Consider the following 15,180-nt stretch of genomic DNA (forward strand, 5'->3'; position numbering starts at 1 on the left):
ATAGGCAGATTGACATACACCTTGAAAACAAGTAGTTATTGAAGAGAATGAAAAGTTATTCCCTACAACTTCCCCTACCAAAAAAACCCAAAAAAACACAAAACAGCTGAATTCAATAGAAGAGTCACACAAAGTTATGAACTTCAATAATTTAATGCTAACCAAAAAGTACAAAGTGTGAAAATTCTTATTTAAATTAGTTTCAGAGAATAAAGCTAAAGAAACCTTTACATTGCAGCAGGTTTCAGGGTTTTGTTGTTTTTTTTATTAGCACCTTGAGAAGCCCTTGAAATGTTAAGACAGCCTAGCAACACTGGTGCAATAAAGATCAAATGTGTAGTCCTTGTAACAGCACATGACTAGTGTTTTCACATTTCTACATTTGAAAGAACTACATAAAAAAGTACATTAAAAACAAAAGTGTATTCAGTTTGAACAGATTATGAAATGGAAGTGCTGAAGAAGAGAATCCGTAGAAGGCTGAGCAGTTCCAAGGCAATTATATTGCAAGTCCAAAGACACTGATAATACAGTACATAGTCTTATTCTCCCATCTCACAGTGCAGTTTCCTACAGCAGAAGAGAAAGTATTTAAAACCAAGAAGTTATGCATGCTTCCCCATATCATGATCAGGCATCTATATTAAAAGTAGAATTTGAAAGTTTCACTTTTTAATCAAGAAAGAGTGAAGCTGTCTCAGTAGTTGTGTGCATTTTTAAAAAAAGAAATTAGCTGCTAACTTCACATGTATCAAAATAAATTTATAAGCCTCCAGCTTTGGAGACTTTTGCCCCTTCTTTCCCCCAAAGGCAGTTTAATCTGTACCACGCTGCTCCAAAATAGTAGTTTAAGATTTTCAGTCTTATCTGAGATAAGGCAACAGAATCTTGAAAATAAAAACAAGTTCTAGCATGAGAATATTTATGAAAAGTTGCTATTTTTAAGAAAGAAAATTAAGTTGCTTCTGTACCATCACAGGTGTTATCCCAGAAACAAGAGCTTGCTGTGTGAAGGCCAGCACCATTTTTTTGCATAATCACACAGGTCACTGTTAACACACAAAGGAAGCTTCCATTAGAAAACCAAATTGATCATCATCATCATCAACACAGCTTACATCAGTGCCTAGTTTTAGCATTAAACTAGCATTTGTGTTATCAGTCCCCTATGTCTATGAACTCAAATTCACTACATACAATATCCACATGAATGCAATTTACTGTAAAAACTTCCTGGCAAAAAGATGCAGACCCTTACATGTCAAATGGTACAACGTAATAAATAAAAAAAGCACTAAAAAACAAAGCAAGAAAAAGCTAAGGTGCTAACACGGACACTTCAAAGGTGTCCCAAAAAAGTCAGCCCTGGCCATCATCTACATAAAACCCCCAAACAGCTCAAGACAGACAAAGATCTTTGGGACAGGGAAAGGCTTTTCCCCCCCATTTCTACAGCACCTAGCACAATGGGGTCATGGTCCAGGACTGGGACTCATAGGCACTATGGTAATACAAATAAATAAGTATATAACCTGTAATAGGAAGGATGGTCTTGTGGTTAAGGCAGTGAAATGGGACAAGAGATGGGGATTCTTTCCCAAGTTCTGCCACATACTTCCTGTGGAATGCTGGGCAAGTCACTTAATCTATGTTTCACTTCTCCCAGCCCCCCTCCTGAAAGGGGAACAATATTCCTACCTCTTCTGGGGGCAAAGGCAGCAAAATCAACAGCATGCAAGATACTAGTGCCAGACTGTTTCATCTTCCACAGACTGATGCTAAATACTTAACAAGTAAATAAAGCTGATTTTATAGTTTGACTGTATATTCGTAGTTTATAACTAAAATATAATGTATTGTTACTAGTTTAGGAGACAAGTTTTTATGAAAAGTTTTGCATTCATCTTTAAATAAGTCTCACTAATAGACTGCTTACATTTCAGTCTTCTGGTATAGTCAATAAAGCCAATATAGCAGCACAAACTTACCAATATACTTGAAAGGTTTCCCCAGCTTTGTAAGTTGACTTAAAGTTTGTTCTACCACACTTGTAGTCCACTGGTTCACTTTGCTGTGTTGATAGGCATTGCCACCTATTGCACTTTCTATAGCCTAAAAGTGACAAACAGAAATATATCTGTTGCCACTATCCAGCTTAGACCTCTAATTTTAACTAAGTGCTTCATGTTTTTAACACATTGGAATTCAGTTTATGGAAAACCCCAAGTTAACTAGCACTGAAGTTGCCAAAGTCTGTAGCAGTGGTATACATTAGAAATACTTTTACCACATACCTACTATTTAAGAACAAAGCACTCCAAATGATTTGCTCTTTGTTAGCATGATGATGTCAACGGTTTTACCTTAGCCTTTGATTTTAATTTGTATTCCTGCTTTTCTCAAACCCCTACTGCAGAATCCCAAATACGCATTATGAACTACCAGTGTTACTTGCATTTGCAACAGAACTAGAGTGACTGGAAACATTTGGAATCACAAGCATAGATATTCACACATACATGTTTGGTACTGCTGTATGACTGTGCAGAGAGCTGGGTCTGAAAGTAGAATTTAAACTGTGCTTAAACTTTGAAGTAGTCTTGATAAGAATTTTTTTTTTTTTAAATCCTGTTACTTCTGGCTATTGGTGTAGTAAAATAAGACAGACCACGTGACTGAAGATTATTTAAGAAAAGCAAGTATGAAGAAATTCCACTACTTATAGGTACCGATTCTCACTTGTACCCAATGGTGTACATTTTCAAAGTAAGGAGGCACACACTTTATGGCTGAAATGGGTATTTTTAGGTCATGCACTTTTCTTACAGAAGCTTTAGTTTGCTTCCTTAAAAAAAATAAAATCAAAGAACTAATTCACTTAGTGTGTAGGAAAAAAATATACAGTATATGAAAGGGGCCTTTCAAAATTTGTAAGAGATATGTTAAATGGGCACAATTCATTGACAGTAACTCCACTTAATTAGGACTACATTAACCTGTAACTTTGTTTTGTTGTACAGTAACCAAATAAACTCTCTAATGTGTCATAATCCCATCTACTTGCCATTTCATTGAATTTCTACAACAGGAAAGGTGGTTGCCACAAACAAACGCCTCTGAAGATTTGTAGACAAGATGCAAGTTTCTTAGCAACTTGCAACTACAAGGCATTTATCTCAAATACACTTTAAAGTGTCTAAATCAAATATGTAGCTCATACATTATCTTTGAGGAAAAAATCCTGAAAGGTGAGACATTTATAAGTGAAATTTCTGTTTGTGCAGAGGGCCTGTGCAAAGCTCTTTATGCTAAGAGTTTTAAATGGAGCTTACGCCCTTCTGCGTAAGTTTCACTTTATTCATGTAATTTCCACCATCTAGGAATTAATATGAGGAAAGGCAGGTTCACACTAGAAGAGGAACATACTCTAAATATCAAATATATTTTAAGTTCATAACAATACTTAATAGTAGTCTGTTTGAAAAATCTATTTAACTGGTATAGTCTTAATAGAAAACTGAATAACCTATGTAATATCTATTTCTAATACTAATCAATGTACTGGTTGGAAGATTTTTTTGTACACAAAGAAACTATTGAGAGAAAATAGCATAACACAAATATAGGGAATACAAGGTTACATTTTCACATGACAAGACGACATTTGGTAACTTCTTACCTCTTTAACGATGTTACTCACTTCATCAATAACAAAAGAAGTCTACAGAAAAATTCAGAGGTAGAATTTTAAATAAATGAATACTTTTAAATGTTTCAGAGCCAGTTTCTAGTTGCGAGTACAAGTTTCACTAGTGGAAATTTAGCTAGTAAGTACATTTTTTAGGATAATTTAGACGGTTAGTCTGTCAGACATAAATCAACTTTCTTGTTTACATTTAATTAGGCTTCTCACTGGATTGAATCAGTACTTTGCCTACTCATTGCTAATAAAATATTTCTTATCACTTGGATTAGCATGGAATTAAGTAAGATTTTAGCTGACTTATTTCATTTTTACAATAAAATTCAGCATATTAGTTCTATTTTGAGCAGTTCCATTCTTTTTGGAGGACTGTGGCATGATACTAACTATGCCTATACAATGCAACAATCAAGACTTTCAACAAGCCAGGAAAGGGAGTTATGATTTCTTGAGTAACTCAGTCCTTGAGTACATATACTCAAATCTAAGACTACAATTTACAGTTAGACACAAAGGTTAGAAGCAGACAGCACAGATGCAACCTTACGGAGAGGGGGACATGTCCATCCCCACTCCACCTTTACTATTCTGTTGAAGTTCCCTTCCATGTAGGTAGCTGTCTCCTGGCTCCCCACAACTTTTTTAAACATGTTTGCAGTTCTGCTGCGAAGTCCAGGTTGTTTGTATCGTGGTAGTATCAAAGCTCCTATTAGGGCACAAGTAACGCTAGACTCTGTATACACATGAAATAACCTCTGCTCCAAACAGCTTACAATCTGATGTGACTACTGATGGAGAAAACAGGAAAAATTGGAATGAAGATACTTAGGGTAATAGTAAAATGACTGAGCTTGGTAAAATTGAAGTTTTGCCTGAGAAAGAACATCAAGATCAAGTTTGCTGAGTGGGTGCAGAACAGGAAAGTGACATGGTCAAACTGGCCATGTGTGTGTATATGCGCAACTGGATAATGTATTTCTCCTTGATACAGTTCCATTTTAAGTGTCTTTATTCCTTACTTGTTACAGTATTGTTTTATTCCACCTGACCCTTGCAAAATATCTTTAGAGACCAAAGAGCCTGTAGTCAACCCTTGACATGAGATTATGTTTTATGAATGAAGATGGAACAGTTCCTCTGTCCTGAATAATTATTAAAAACGGGGGAGGGGAGAGGGAGAAAATGGGGAATGGTGGCAATGTAATCTTCATTAAAAAATAAGAAAGCCAGCTTTCTGGTTGATGGATTCTGTTAACAATGTGGTGTCCCAACAGAAAACTGCTAAATTTGTACCTTTGTGTATGTGTAATGAAACTAAGTTACTTCTGCTGTAGAATCCATAATTTTGACCTTCTTGACTTGTGCATTTAGATTCTCAGTCTTATCATTAATGTTTTCATACTGGACTTCCTTGGGCATTTGAAAAAAGAAAAGGTTCTAGAATATTTAAACAAACATGACCATTATGTTATAGTCACATTTCCTGATATCGCAGGCTTATAAAATTATATGTTTCTCCTATATGAAATGGTAAAGGGGAAGACAATTGATAATCTATGTATACTAATCTTCACAGAATCAGTACTTTTTAAAAAACAAGTCTTGGTAACAAATACAAACAAAGTTTACTGAACTGGTGGTCTCTTGGACAGCGCTAATGTGTTAGCCAAACAATCATTGATTCAGGTATGGTAGTCACAAGTTATAATACAGGTTTCAGAATAGCAGCCGTGTTAATCTGTATCCGCAAAAACAGGAGTACTTGTGGCACCTTAGAGACTAACTAATTTATTAGAGCAAAAGCTTTCATGAGCTACAACTCACTTCAATGGATGCATAGAATGGAACATATAGTAAGATTGTGTGTGTGTGTGTATATATATATATATATACACACACACACAAAGTTGGAAGTTACCAAACAAACTGTGAGAGGCTATTTAATTAAGATGAGCTATTATCAGCAGGCGGAAAAAAAACCAAAACTTTTGTAGTGATAATCAAGATGGCCCATTTAGACAGCTGACAAGAAGGTGTGAGGATACTTAGCTTAAGGAAATAGATTCAATATGTGTAATGACCCAGCCACTCCCAGTCTCTATTCAAACCCAAGTTAATGGTATCTAGTTTGCATATTAATTCAAGCTCAGCAGTTTCTAGCTGGAGTCTGTTTTTGAAGCTTTTCTGTTGCAAAATTGCCACCCTTAAATCTTTTACTGAGTGGCCAAAGAGGTTGAAGTGTTCTCCTACCGGTTTTTGAGAGTTATGATTCCTGATGTCAGATTTGTGTCCATTTATTCTTTTGCGTAGAGACTGTCCGGTTTGGCCAATGTACATGGCAGAGGGGCATTACTGGCACATGATGGCATATCTCACATTGGTAGATGTGCAGATGAACGAGCCCCTGATGGCATGGCTAATGTGATTAGGTCCTATGATGGTGTCAGTTGAATAAATATGTGGACAGAGCTGGCATCAGGCTTTGTTGCAAGGATAGGTTCCTGGGTTAGTGGTTCTGTTGTGTGGTTGCTGGTGAGTATTTGCTTCAGGTTGGAGGGCTGTCTGTAAGCGAGTACTGTCTGTCTCCCAAGATCTGTGAGAGTAAGGGATCATTTTTCAGGATAGGTTGTAAATCTTTGATGATTCACTAGAGAGGTTTTAGTTGGGCGCTGAAGGTGACAGCTAGTGGTGTTCTGTTATTTTCTTTGCTGGGCCTGTCCTGTGGTAGGTGACTTCTGGGTACTTTTCTGGCTCTGTCAATCTGTCTTTTCACTTCAGCAGGTGGGTATTGTCATTTTAAGAATGCTTGATAGAGATCTTATAGGTGTTTGTCTCTGTCTGAGGGATTGGAGCAAATACAGTTGTACCTTAGAGCTTGGCTGTAGACAATGGATCACGTGATGTGTCCTGGATGGAAGCTGGAGGCATGTAGGTAAGTATAGCAGTCAGTAGGTTTCCAGTATAGGGTGGTGTTTACGTGGCCATCGCTTACTAGCACAATAGTGTCCAGGAAATGGACCTCTTGTGTGGATTGGTCTAGGTTGAGGTTGATGGTGGGATGGAAATTGTTGAAATCATGGTGGAATTACCACACAACAAAAACACTAACCCAGGAACCTATCCTTGAAACAAAGCATGATGCCAACTCTGTCCACATATTTATTCAAGTGACACCACCATAGGACCTAATCACATTAGCCATGCCATCAGGGGCTCGTTCACCTGAAATGAAAGAAAGTGTCTGTGTGCTGCAAAATTGAGGCACAATTGCGAGGTTTATCTGGCTTAATTCAGCATGCCCTTGCTTTTGTGCTCAAGCTTCTATGCTCTGTGACATTTCTGTGCACTTAATGCAATCGTGAAGTTCATACAATGACAGGAGTCTATTGTTCAGTAGTTATGTCAGAAAAATGTCTATTACAATATTTCTCTATCATAGCCTACAAAAGAGTGTTGAAAGAGAAACTTTCAGGATAGAAGAAAATAAGATGGGCACAGAAGAAGGCTGAAAGATAAAGGGGTACCCAAGATACAGAGACACAAAAGCGACCTAGGGACAGGGTGTGGGAATATTGCTTAGTGAGATATTTCAATGACCATTAATGTGCAAAGAGTTAAAGCTTGAATTCTATGTTAAGACTTGGATTAATCAAGCTTCGTTCACTTGGTTTGTGAGGTTATCAAAACCCCACAGCGGGCATGCGGTTCTGGGAGACGTTATTCCTTGGCGACAGGTTGATGAAGCGGGTTTTAGGCCACGAAAGCTTATGCCCAAATAAATGGGTTAGTTTCTAAGGTGCCACAAGGACGCCAACTTATTATTCCTTGGATGTGTCGTACTCGTTAATCAAATGGCACCCTGCTCCTGCAAGCAACCGGCAGCAGCGGCAGCACCGCGCTGCCACATGGAGAACACAAAGGCTCGGCTCCCCCTGCCCGGGATTCACAAGCACTGAGGAGGGGGCACTGGGCGTTACGCCCAGGGGCTGCAGCAGCCCCGCCCCCCGCGACACGGGCAATGCACGAGCCGGGGAAGCCCGTTTGGAGCTCGGGCACGCTCCGGCCGTTGGGGATTCCGGGAACGCGCGAGGCTCCCCCTGCTCGCCCCCTCTCCCGGAGCAGCCCAGGAGAGCGGAGGGTGGGTCTCCTAGCAACACCGCCCGCCCGCCCCCAACCACCGTGTGTGTCGGGGAAGGGCGGCAGCGATGCGAACAGGGGATCCCTGCGCCCCTAGAGGGCTCCTCGCCGGGATCCCTGCCCCGCTGCCCGAGCTGTTACCTCCTCCCCCGACTGCAATTCGTCCATCTTTCCTCCGGCTCGGACCGCAGCCGCTCACGCCGCCAGCCTGCAGCAAACACCGCGGCCCCGCCCCCCTGATAACCTCTCCGCCAACCGCGGGCGGCTCGCGCCGCGCCTGCGCACCCACCCCGCCCACTGACGTCCCCGCCGCTCCAACCGCGGCGGCGCAACGCTCTCAGTTACCTCACACCCCTCTGCGGCTCGGAGCCCTGCTTATAGTGCGCCTGCGCATTCAACCTCATTCTGTTCTCCGACATCTGCCTCCGCCATTCTCGAGCGGCTCATTTTGCGCCGGCGCATCCGACACCTCCACCCCCTCCCAGTTTGCAGCTCGTCCTGTGCCTGCGGAATGGACCCTGCTCTTTCAGGCGCCTTTCCCCAGCTATAGCAACAGGCAGGGCGGTGCATGCTGGGATACGCTGGTGCCCGGAGAGGCGCCCTTTCCTCCCTACCCCACAGCCTAATCTCGTGACAGCAGTCAGTCAGCGCTTGGCCCCGCCCAACGCCTCCCACGTGACACGGGGGGGGGGTCGTTGTCGGTTTCCACGGTAACCCGGACCGTCTCCTGAGTTACCCATAGGCCCGGCAGTGGGTGGGCCCAGCCGGGCTGGGTCTGCCAAGGCGTGGCGCGAGCCTCGCTGCCCGCTCCTGGGACCCGTTGGCCATGTGCCCAGGCTGGCCCCGGCCCGCCCGCGCGGCCCGCAGGACTCTGCATTGCCCGGGCCCCGGCTGCAGGAGTGGGGCAGTAATGCGCGGCCTGGCCTGGGAGAAACTCTCACTCCACGTATCTGCGCCAGGGCCCACGGGGGGGCCAGCTTTTTAGCAATGTGGTCGCCCTCTCTAGTGTGCTCGGAGGTGGGGGGGCTCCTCAGCCGGCGAGCCGGAGCCCGGTTCTGTGACTGCTGTCGTGGTCCGGAGCAGGGAATAGTAACAGACGGGTGGCAACTTTGCCTTAATGAAAAGTTTTTTTAAAAAATCCAGCGGGCACTGGTGGCAAGGTTGGTCTTAGTGAGATGTGTTTGGAGTTCTCCCCATTGTGACTTATCCCCAAACACATCTGTGCTGATTGTTCTCTGGTTTACACCCCGTGCAACTTGGCCCTTTGTGTCTGGCCTCAAATCCTGCCAGGGGTGCCCAAGTAGCTTTTCCCCCAGAGGTGGTGTGAGTTTTTATGTTGATAAAACACATCAGAGGCTTTGGATGGAAGATTCTGAGATATGATGGAATCATAACAGATCCAGAGATGTCAGCTCTTGTGATTTCATCTCAAGTCTCCCACATGAGAATCTCAGCTTTCATTTTAAAAAAAAAAAGGGGGGTGGGGGAATGTGTCTGGTCTTCGTGGCTATTGAGGAAAGCTTGAAAACATGACCCGAGTGGACCTGACAGGCTCAAAAACCAAAAGACAAAAATAATCCAAAATTTGTCTTAAAAATCATGAGATTAAAAATAACGATCATTATTTTGGGGGACCCAACTCATTTTTTAATGTTTAAGGTTGGATGGCAAGACTGCCAATAAGTTTTTACTCCAATAAGAACGTCACCGGAGTAAAGACAAAGGCCCCTGGAGTAAAGACAAAGGCCCAAATCCTGCAAATAGTTCCTCATGGGCTTATCTTTATGCACAAGAGCAGTTCTTGTTACCTAAGTGAGACTACTGACATGCTTAAAGTTAAGCACAAGCTGTTTGAACCTATTGGGTTAGTAGAGCTATGCAATTAAAGAGTCACACGAGCTGCTTCATTTTGCCATGTGGATGGCAACGCGTTATAGACTTTGTACTGATATATGCCATTTTTCAAGAGATCTAAGAAATAAAAAGAACCCTGTTAACCTATTTTATATGTTGTGTTTGACCCAGAAATAACTGCTCCTTTAAACTAGAGATGAGCTTGACCTGGAAAAAGAGGCTCAATACCACCTCCCAGAATCTGAAGAAGTTTGGATGCAGATACTCCGCCTATCTCTGTAACTGGTTGGACTGGAATCCCCAATCCAGACATCCATGAATTTTGGATTTGCATCTGATTCCAGACTCATTCTCGGTGGGTTAGGTTCATTTCTACTTTTCATAGGTGTTCATTCAGGAAAGTTCATATTGTCTATCTGTCTGTCATGCTTTGTGATCTGCAGCTGACTGGAAAGGAAACCAGGCTATCTTGTTTCCAGTAAAGGGCCTGCTCACTTTACCAGTGTTTTTCAGTCTCTCTGGGGAGGTTGAGGTTTGCAGTTTTTGCAAATCTATTCTTCAGAAAGCAAAATCATTCGGAAGTCTAAGAAAGCATAGCCACTACGCTTCCTGTGGGTGGCTTGGGGGCCGTAAGCACATTTTGATTAATACAGCATTGCATTTTCACACGGTGAAACCTCTTTTTAAAATTTTAAAGAAGCTAATAACTTCCGTTTGATCACTAGTCTCTGCTTTGCTCCCAGGAACAGCAGTGTTTTGGAGCCTGTGGCAGCAGTAGCTACCATCCCCTGAGCCAGGTCCTTGTTGGCTGTCACAGGATCACCCTCTACAGATGTTTTACTCCAATTTTGGCCCTTGCAGGAAGGAAAAGAGTGGGGAGAAAATCAATTTTTTTCAGTAAAGAAGAAGTGAACTCCTCAATCTCCAACAGTTCACTTCCACATCTCTTTCTTCTGTGGCAGCTGAAAAGGTAAGGCATATTTTCAATCTGTTTTATCTAACACAGCAAGGAGAAATAGCAGTTTCCACGATATGCTATGCATCCGATGAAGTGAGCTGTAGCTCACGAAAGCTCATGCTCAAATAAACTGGTTAGTCTCTAAGGTGCCACAAGTACTCCTTTTCTTTTTACGAATACAGACTAACACGGCTGTTACTCTGAAACCTGCTTAAACAATGTTGCTTAGTTTTTAAAGGATTTGTGGAAAGACTTGGAGCTGGAACTTGAACTGGAAGTGATTTGTTGTGAAGTAATCTCTTTTACTGGATAAACTTGGGTAGGATGATATTAATACTACAAGAGACAAGTGCAAGCAAAATATTTCCTTTTACAACACAAAAGACATTGTTATGGGAAAACATTCTATATCTACATGAAAATTAAAATGTTGCAGTCCGATAGTGCAAATTTTTTTTCATAATTCTGCTTGTCAAGTGAGTTCTAATTAATTAATTTGATTGGTATTTGTATGAGAGGCAATTGCCATAAAGTCCATTAGCATTTGTGATTTGCATGTTTTTTTCCAGGAAATAGCGTTACTCTGAGTTTCTATTATAGATATGCCACGCCTCTCTTTTGAATTAAAGGATCTAATAGTCAAATTATCTCAAATCAGGACCTGGTTTTCACAGATTATTTTGTATGTATTTGATTCAGTGTCACAACCAAAACCAAAAAATAAATGTGGCTATAGGAATTGGAAATGTTATTCATAGATCTCACAATGAAAATATCTGAGTAATTTAAAATTAAACAAAAATGTTCATATACAATCATATACTATTATCTCATATATCACCACAATATTTAGGTGTTGTTTATTATAAATAATAATAAAGATGATAATAAAATACTTTGCCTTTCATCTGAGGATTTTAATTTAAAAAGACCCCAATTTTTACTCCCTACTGAGCTTGTCTGAGTTCAGACTGGTGACCTATTAGCAAAAAGATCTCTGGTTTATTAGCAGTGCCTGGCAGCATCCAGCCCCCAAACAAGTACTAATTTAAGAGAGAGTCTTTATATATGTTAGATGCAAACAAGCAACCTTAAGAGAAGGGTAAAGTTGCAAAGTCAAATACTGAAAGATAAAGAAATGGCAGAAGTAAAGTTACTCATGCAAACTTAATCCTGCCCATTTGTATGTATACATTATGCTATAACCTGTAATTATGTGAGCATATATTATATTTTCCTGAATGGCTGGTCATCGGCAAAGGTTGTACGCAGAACTTCCAGATCCACATTGCAGTCCTCTTGGGCTAATGGAGTAATGTAGCAGAACTAAGTTGTTATCTTTTAGGTGGACCAGTCCATAGACAGGAACATGATACACCCTTTGTCTGTGACAAAATGGCAACTATATGTAGTAGAGCAGTGGAATATTGGGAATCAGTATTTCTGGCTCTGTTCCTGATTTTGTGATCAGAATGTGGTTTAGTTGTTAGCGTGATGGCTATGGACCGCATAGCCAAGTTCATAGGGCATATGCGTTCCAAAAATCATTCTGTGAAAGTGGATGAGACCTAGCTCTATCATATTATAGACATTTGGACCTCCTGGATTCTGGGCTGCTCTAACTTGTGACAGCTTCCCTACTGCTACCAATGTGCTGCTCTCCAGCTCAAAATTGCCAGAGCTCAGAGTGCTCCAAAGATTCCGCAGTCTGAACCCAGCACTGGATGCTGCAGAGGAGAAAGGCATAGAGCTGTGTACATTGGCCCTGTATCATTTCCTCACACAAGTTTAGGAATGCCCCTGGAAAGTCCCCCGGCCTCAAAATTAACAAATCGAACAAACAAAACCATAACCCTATCTTAATCAAAGTATTTATACCCTAAAAAGGGAGAGGAACCATGAAGTTTATTAGGAACCTTGCTATTGATTCTACACAGAAGGTGCTCAAGCATTATAATGATGAGGGCAGTATAAAACTCTAAGCTAGCTAGATGGATTTTCCCAGCAGGCATGTAATGAAGGAAGGTATCTGAAGATTTTGTAAGATTTTTTTTTTCCTGTGACTCCTGAGGAACAGTCGTTATTAAAAATATCATTTCTTGATTTCTCCTAAGAATAGGTCTGATGCAGGTAACTTCAGTGATTCAAAAGCTCTTCTCTACTGTTACAAAAGTAATCACCTGTTCCATCCAATTTGACCATATCTGCAAAATAATTACAAAATCTGGTGATTGTGAGGCATGAAGCTTTGCCCCCATAAGGGCACTTTGTTTGCCCTCTAAACTCCCTAACTGTGATTCTAAACTAGCTTAGAACATTTATAGAAAATTAGGTATGTAACCCTTCTTCCAGGTGGAGTCGGAAGTTACAAGGCTGGGTGCAATATCTAGGGCAGCGGTTCTCAAACTGTGGTTCGGGACCCCAAAGTGGGTCATGACCTCATTTTAATGGGGTCGCCAGGGCTGGTGTTAGACTTGCTGAGGCCTGGGGCTTCAGCTTTGGGCCCTCATGCCCAGGGTGGCAGGACTTGGGCAGGCTCAGGCTTCGGTCCCCCCTCCTGGGGTCATGTATTAATTTTTGTTGTCAGAAGGGGGTCACGGTGCAACAAAGTTTGAGAACTGCTGATCTGCGGGTTCCTTTTTAACAATACAACACAAAACTTGCTCAAGTCCCCACCCAATAACCTAGGAAAAGTACACACTACCTCTTGGGCACCTCTACGAGGCAATACTTCCCCTCTGAGAAGCACAGAGTCTGTGTGTAGATAAGAAACTTTTAATATAAAGGGGGAAAGTAACACAGCATTATCTTGGGAAAATGGCACAAGCAGGATTCATAAGCATAAGACCATGAGCAAAACACCCATCCCAGAGTACATTGGGCAGTGTCTTCTGTCTCAGGTTCTTAAGTCCATCAACAAAAGTTCCTTTAATCTCCCCCTCCCTCCGTCACACTCCACTCGCAGTTGTTGTCCTTGGTCAGTGGAGACCCAACGTTCAGAGGTGATTTTGCATGAGTTCACCTTTCACCTTTGGCGGGAGAAGACAGCTTTCTTGTTCCCACAGCCACTTGCTCACTGCTCCACCACACCCTCTGAGATGTCTTGAGGTCCCACCACTTAACACAGCTTTCAGTGCTCAGTGATTTCAGCAGCAGCAGAAGACCCACCACTGCGTGAGTGGGGATCCTGGCCGCAACACACTGATATGGGTTCTGGCAGTGCTACAGCCAGACTAGGGTCAGTTGCCCCCGGGCTACTTCTGGACTCCCCCTCTTGAGGTACATGGGTCAGGGTGGTGTCCTCAGGGGGGACCAACACCGTGAGTTCCTCAGGATCCCTGGCGCAGGGCAGGCTCGGCCACTCCTCCGGGTAGCTGGCCTGGGGCAGGCTCAGTCAGCCTTTGATTTGCCGCAGGTCGCTGGGGCTTCTCAACTGGGAGGTAGGCTAGAGGCATCTGGTTTCCCCAGTGGCTGCTCTCTCAGTGAGCTCTGGGGTCGGGCCTTTATACTTCCTGTGCCACACCTGACCCTCTGGGGGGTGGGCTGAGAGCTCCCGGGCTCTGTCCACTGTGGTGTCTGGAGGGGCTCATCTCTCTCTGGGGTCATGCTGCACAGTTAGACCGAGTGGGTGTGTCCATGCAAACAAGATTGGCTTCTGAAGTCCTATTCCCCTGCTGATCACCAGATGTCAGGGGAGAGCTCATTCAGACCTTGATTACACATAATTGAACAACAAAAAACAAGAAAATTGCCAGAGCAACAAAGATTGCCTGACTCTGTCTTTTCACGAGTAGGGAAAAATAGTCATAAGTAGAACACAATACAGATTTTATAAAAATTTTAAAACCGTGTATATTTAGTCTTAGAAAAAAGAAGACTGAGGGGGACCTGATAACAGTCTTCAAATATGTTAAGAGCTGTTCTAAAGAGGTGATCAGTTGTTCTGCATGTCCATTGAAGGTAGGACAAGAAGTAATGGGCTTAGTCAGCAGCAAGGGTGAATTAGGTTAGATATTAAGAAAAGCTTTTCAACTATACATATACACTGGAAGAGGCTACCAAGAGAGGTTGTGGAATCTTCATCACAGAAGGTTTTTAAGCACAGATTAGACAAACATCTGTCAGGGATGGTCAAGGTGTTCATAGTACTGTCTCAGCACAGGGGGATGGACTATATAAATTCTTGAAGTCCTACATTTTTATGATTCAAGCCAACCTCCATCCAAGCTGTGTAAAGCTATTGGCTGTGTTGTGGCTTTTAAGCCACAGTCTGTATTTGTGGGGTGGGGTTGCATAGCAGTGGGAGTCACCAGAGGCATTTTGGCTCACTGGGCTAGGTGCAAAAGGCAGTCCCTCCGTGCTAATTCAGCTTGGCCATGCATCCCTAGCCCTGATCCCTTTTGGGAAATCTGGTGCTACCACTGCACTAGACTCTCCAGAATCTCTCAGAATGCAAGAACTGGGACTGTGGCTGACACCTGCATAGGGGCATAGGGAGGGAAATGATTCTGGGCCCTTTCTTCTCTGT

The 15,180-nt window shown here is 42.4% G+C and overlaps 2 protein-coding genes across 10 annotated transcripts in view; one reads left to right on the plus strand and one right to left on the minus strand.

The window, feature by feature from the left end:
• Window positions 1-249: 249 nt before the first annotated feature.
• DYNLT1 (dynein light chain Tctex-type 1) lies at window positions 250-8,108 on the minus strand. 2 transcript variants are annotated; one of them, XM_037895079.2, is made up of 5 exons: window positions 7,982-8,108; window positions 3,680-3,721; window positions 1,989-2,112; window positions 972-1,049; window positions 250-570 (listed from the first exon to the last, which is right to left on the minus strand). In XM_037895079.2, the coding sequence occupies exons 1-5, from the start codon at window positions 8,006-8,008 to the stop codon at window positions 500-502; spliced, it is 342 nt and encodes a 113-aa protein (XP_037751007.1). In that variant the 5' UTR covers window positions 8,009-8,108; the 3' UTR covers window positions 250-499. The 2 variants fall into 2 exon arrangements, with proteins under 2 accessions (XP_037751007.1, XP_037751008.1); XM_037895080.2 differs by lacking the exon at window positions 3,680-3,721 and having other exon boundaries at window positions 7,982-8,072.
• A 140-nt stretch (window positions 8,109-8,248) lies between these two features.
• Window positions 8,249-15,180, plus strand: part of SYTL3 (synaptotagmin like 3) — a 67,046-nt gene continuing 60,114 nt past the window's right edge. For 2 of the 8 annotated variants that reach the window (XR_005224765.2, XM_037895075.2), the window contains exons 1-2: window positions 9,636-10,049; window positions 10,438-10,664. The gene's annotated coding sequence lies outside the window, so the exon portion shown is untranslated. Of the gene's footprint in view, window positions 8,551-8,574; window positions 10,050-10,333; window positions 10,665-15,180 lie in introns of those variants that run through there. The other 6 variants (XM_043544278.1, XM_043544277.1, XM_043544279.1 and 3 more) reach the window with 6 other exon arrangements.

This window comes from Chelonia mydas, chromosome 3 (assembly GCF_015237465.2).
Source record: "Chelonia mydas isolate rCheMyd1 chromosome 3, rCheMyd1.pri.v2, whole genome shotgun sequence".
Taxonomy (NCBI): Eukaryota; Metazoa; Chordata; order Testudines; family Cheloniidae; genus Chelonia; species Chelonia mydas.